Source organism: Diaphorina citri, unplaced genomic scaffold (assembly GCF_000475195.1).
Source record: "Diaphorina citri unplaced genomic scaffold, Diaci psyllid genome assembly version 1.1 scaffold277, whole genome shotgun sequence".
Classification (NCBI taxonomy): Eukaryota; Metazoa; Arthropoda; class Insecta; order Hemiptera; family Psyllidae; genus Diaphorina; species Diaphorina citri.
The window spans coordinates 141,590-146,036 of NW_007377713.1; the positions used below are offsets into that span (position 1 = coordinate 141,590).

Genomic DNA, 4,447 nt, shown 5'->3' on the forward strand with positions numbered 1-4,447 from the left:
AGGTATACATACGTAGTTATAAGTTATACGAGTACAAGCTATACACGCGTTTTAAATCTATTCATTCATTAGGTTGTTAATTGTTTATTGACAATAATAATTGTTATATCGTACCTTACAATAAATTACGACAGTTCCTTAATTATATACTGTGGAAAATAAATAATTTTAACAACTAAAGTAATCTAAGTACCTATACCTACGTACTTACTCTAAGTAGGTACATACCTAAAGCTGTTGTTTTTTTTTTTTTTTTGTACTTACAGGTACAGGTACAACAGGTACATAATATGCCGAGATATCCAACTAGGTATTAGGTATTAAAACTGAGCGATTTTTGATTTAGTTTTATTGTACGTATATTCCACCAATAATTCCGGTTTTGAACGGTCCAGTAGCTGTGTGTCTAAAAATAGCGACCGATATTGAGCTTCAGCGACATCGGAATCGGTCGCCCAAATCTTTCACAGAACTCGTAGATTCATTTTAAATTATACAGGGTGACCCCGCGTTACCTGACGGTTTTAAAATGATGCTACACGTTCTATTTTCAAGATAAAAGAGTCATATTTATTTTAAATGAAAGATACCTAGGTAACAAAATAAAGTTGTTTGTGATGGTGATCAGGTGTGGAAGACAACACTAGCCGAAAAATCACCTTCATTTGGAAAACACTAAATCTGGTTCAAAATTCGACATACTGTCTCTAGCACGTCTTGGACTATAGCACGAATTTCTCAATGAAAAGCACCAGTCAACTCATCCAGAATCCTTGACTTATATAAATATAGACCTTGTTTTTAACGTATTTCCATTAAAAAAGGTCTCACGATCTAAGATCGGTTGAGGAGGGAGCAAAATCAAAATGGGTGCGAAACTTCCTCCGAGCATTAGTCAAAAATTCACTACTTGCGGGGTCCACGACTACATTGCATAACAAAACCTTATTTTGTTCTGAACTCAGTGATGTTAATTTCAACAAGTTAGGATAAGTTATATCAAAGTTATGGGCAAATCAAAGCCAGACAAGAACGATATAAGTATGTTTGTATATAACTGGAAAAAAAAAACTAAAAATATTTTTATGAGGGTACCAAAAAAGACCGTTTTGCCCCAAGGCTGGGGCAAAATGATCCCATACCTTATACCCACAAAACACCTTGGGGCAGAATGGACCCTGGGGAACCATTCTCCCATTAGGGTATAGGGTACCATTCTGCCCCAGACGGTATAAAATCATTTTGCTCCAAAGCGCCAAGCAATGTATCAAGCACTCGTGAAATCGAAAGAACCTCCGTACTCTTCGAAAACAAAAGATAAAAGAATCAACCACAGATCAAAACAAAGATAACACTTGCAGGAATAGTTCCTAGTCCATGTAGATCAAAAAATCCGTAGGGCCACTTCAGTGAAATATACGGTTCGGCCGCTATTTACGGACAAAATTTCGAGGTGGAAAAGAGTTTGCTTTTTTCGTAACCTTAGATTTTGGCTCAAGTTGCTCCAACCTAACGGGGAGGTTCGATAAATCACGTTGTTCAAAAATACCCCCCTGGGACCTGACACTTTTGTCCCTCGAGCCTGACCCTTTTGATTGTCTGTTTCTGTGGCGTAAATACTTTTTCGGTCCTCCAGAAGGTTCCGCCAGGAGGGTCCTTGGAACCATAGATTGACAAGGAGGGGGTGGAATATGGTCCAAATTATTGTATTTGTGTCCATGCAGGGCTCCTGAATGCCCAATGCTGCGGGGTGGATTTTACGCTTTTACGCCGGTTTACGCCAAATTATTGTATTTGTGTCCATGCAGGGCTCCTAAATGCCCAATGCTGCGGGGTGGGTTTTACGCTTTTACGCCGGTTTTCTTTATCGCCTTTTCCGTCAACGTGTCAATCAGCCCTAGATAGGGTGATTGCTTTGGACTGACATTTGATTTTGGCTACAAAAAATAGTGAGATCTACGCCAGTTGTCTGTTAATATAGGTCAGAGGTTTCCAACTAGTGACCCGCGGGCCACATGTGGCCCGCCAGACCATTTTTGTGACCCGCGAAGCTTTTTGGGAATTGTACAAATTTACCTTTATGCAAAAAAAAAGTTTGGTACCTACTTAGGCAAAAATGGGCACTGAACCCGGCTCTGCCGTGTGCAAGACCAGTGTAGTTATCATTGAGTCATGGAAACTGACCCCCTTTAGTGTTCAGCTACGATTAGGAGAATATTTTTTGAAAAGTTTCGACTGCGGCGCTCAAAATTCCATCGGACTACATATCTGAAAAGTTGGGGGGGGTGCTCCCCTATGTACCTATACATATGTGGCCCGCGAAGTACTTCCGAATGTAACATGTGGCCCGCATACACATGGAAGTTGGAAACCCCTGATATAGGTATTACTTGACCCTCGCAACACGGCCCATTGGCTTGATTCCGTACGGCATGCAGATAAGTAGTCAAAGAGTATTAATATTTGATACGAACTTAGGGAGAACCTTCAGACATTTTCTAATTAAGTCAATAATATCATGTCTTAAGTCTATAATTACGTAGGTAGGTGCTAATGTAGGTATACTTAGTCGGAAATTTTCACACGCTAGCATAGGGCGATTAAAATCTAAATATTATTATAAACTAGCCGAAATCCTTAAGGCATGGCCGTTTTTGTAGGGAATAATTTTATTGAAATCGGACAACTTTAATTTTTACTCTATAAACCTCATGTCACTCATCCATTTAGTGGTCTTACTCGGCGTAGCTTAACAAAAACGAACCGGAAAATAGGGAGTGCAAGCAATAAGTTTACAAAGTTTCATAGCAATCGAGGCATGGTTGGTCCAGTGGTAACGCGCTTGCTTGTCATGCAGAAGGTCCCGGGTTCGAATCCCACCATCGACAAAAATTTGTACTCGTTTTTCAATTGTAAATATTTCAGCGGGTTACTTTCTGGTGTTCTCGTGTTGACCTAGCACCTAAACGGGAAGTATTGTGTCTCTTCTCGTCCATCTGATAAGAGGCATACTACGGGATGGGGATGCTACGACATAGAACACATCCGTCTAATGTAGCAATTGTTTCAGTGCTACGAAATAAATACGGCAGTGCAATACTCATCTTAAAAAAAAAAAAAAAAAAAAAAAACGTAGGTAGGTGCTAATGTAGGTATACTTAGTCGGAAATTTTCACACGCTAGCATAGGGCGATTAAAATCTAAATATTATTATAAACTAGCCGAAATCCTTAAGGCATGGCCGTTTTTGTAGGGAATAATTTTATTGAAATCGGACAACTTTAATTTTTACTCTATAAACCTCATGTCACTCATCCATTTAGTGGTCTTACTCGGCGTAGCTTAACAAAAACGAACCGGAAAATAGGGAGTGCAAGCAATAAGTTTACAAAGTTTCATAGCAATCGAGGCATGGTTGGTCCAGTGGTAACGCGCTTGCTTGTCATGCAGAAGGTCCCGGGTTCGAATCCCACCATCGACAAAAATTTGTACTCGTTTTTCAATTGTAAATATTTCAGCGGGTTACTTTCTGGTGTTCTCGTGTTGACCTAGCACCTAAACGGGAAGTATTGTGTCTCTTCTCGTCCATCTGATAAGAGGCATACTACGGGATGGGGATGCTACGACATAGAACACATCCGTCTAATGTAGCAATTGTTTCAGTGCTACGAAATAAATACGGCAGTGCAATACTCATCTTAAAAAATCTTAAAAAAAAAAAAAAAAAAAAAAAAAAAAAAAAATGGGATGAGCGGTTTGGCCACGCACAAAGTTCGAACAAACACACACACAAACAAATATTAATTTTTATATCTTAGATGGTAGGTGGATTGTTTACATAGGTACCTCAAGTTAAATAACTTACATGCTTACAACCTATTCCTGTTCTAGAATCTAGATCAAGCTTAATCCATATTGATGGCTGGATCCACAAAGTGAGTTCTAACTCGGGTTAAACAACGCTGCGCGTGGTTGGTATCCGTCTGGGTGGCCATTTGGGTAATCGCGTGCGGCTAAGTTTCAACGACACCACATTCAGGCTAGGTAGTGAGGAGACGGGTAGATTGTCGGCGAATGGAGGGGAGGGTAAAACCTTCGTCACTAAAATAACCTTACGTAAGACGTACGTCTGTTGTAAAAAAAAAAAAAAAAAAAAAACCCCCCCATAGGGGAAGAGGACCATTTATTCCCCCACCTAAGACAGTTTGGAGAATTTATTTTTTTTTTTCTGTTTTTAAGGGGATCAGAGTGGGACCGACCCACTGCCTAATTTATTAACTCATCCACGAATCGAGACGAGAGGGCTTCTCTCCCCATTTTGGGGGCGCAGTTTACTTGAGAGCACTTTCGGGGAGAGAATTGAAGCAATTTTTCCTCTCTGATATTACACTTCTGGGGCGCGGGGACATTCATTGGGACTCCGAATTCGTTGCAGGTAAACAACCAT

General features: G+C 40.1%; 1 protein-coding gene across 1 annotated transcript in view; it reads right to left on the reverse strand.

Moving 5' to 3' along the window:
• The window catches only part of LOC108252110 (ABC transporter G family member 23-like), a 16,615-nt gene extending 12,168 nt beyond the window's left edge, over positions 1 to 4,447 (reverse strand). The window contains exon 1 of the mRNA XM_017443111.1: positions 4,389 to 4,447. Coding sequence (XP_017298600.1) covers positions 4,389 to 4,447 — 59 coding nt within the window. The remainder of the gene's footprint in view (positions 1 to 4,388) is intronic.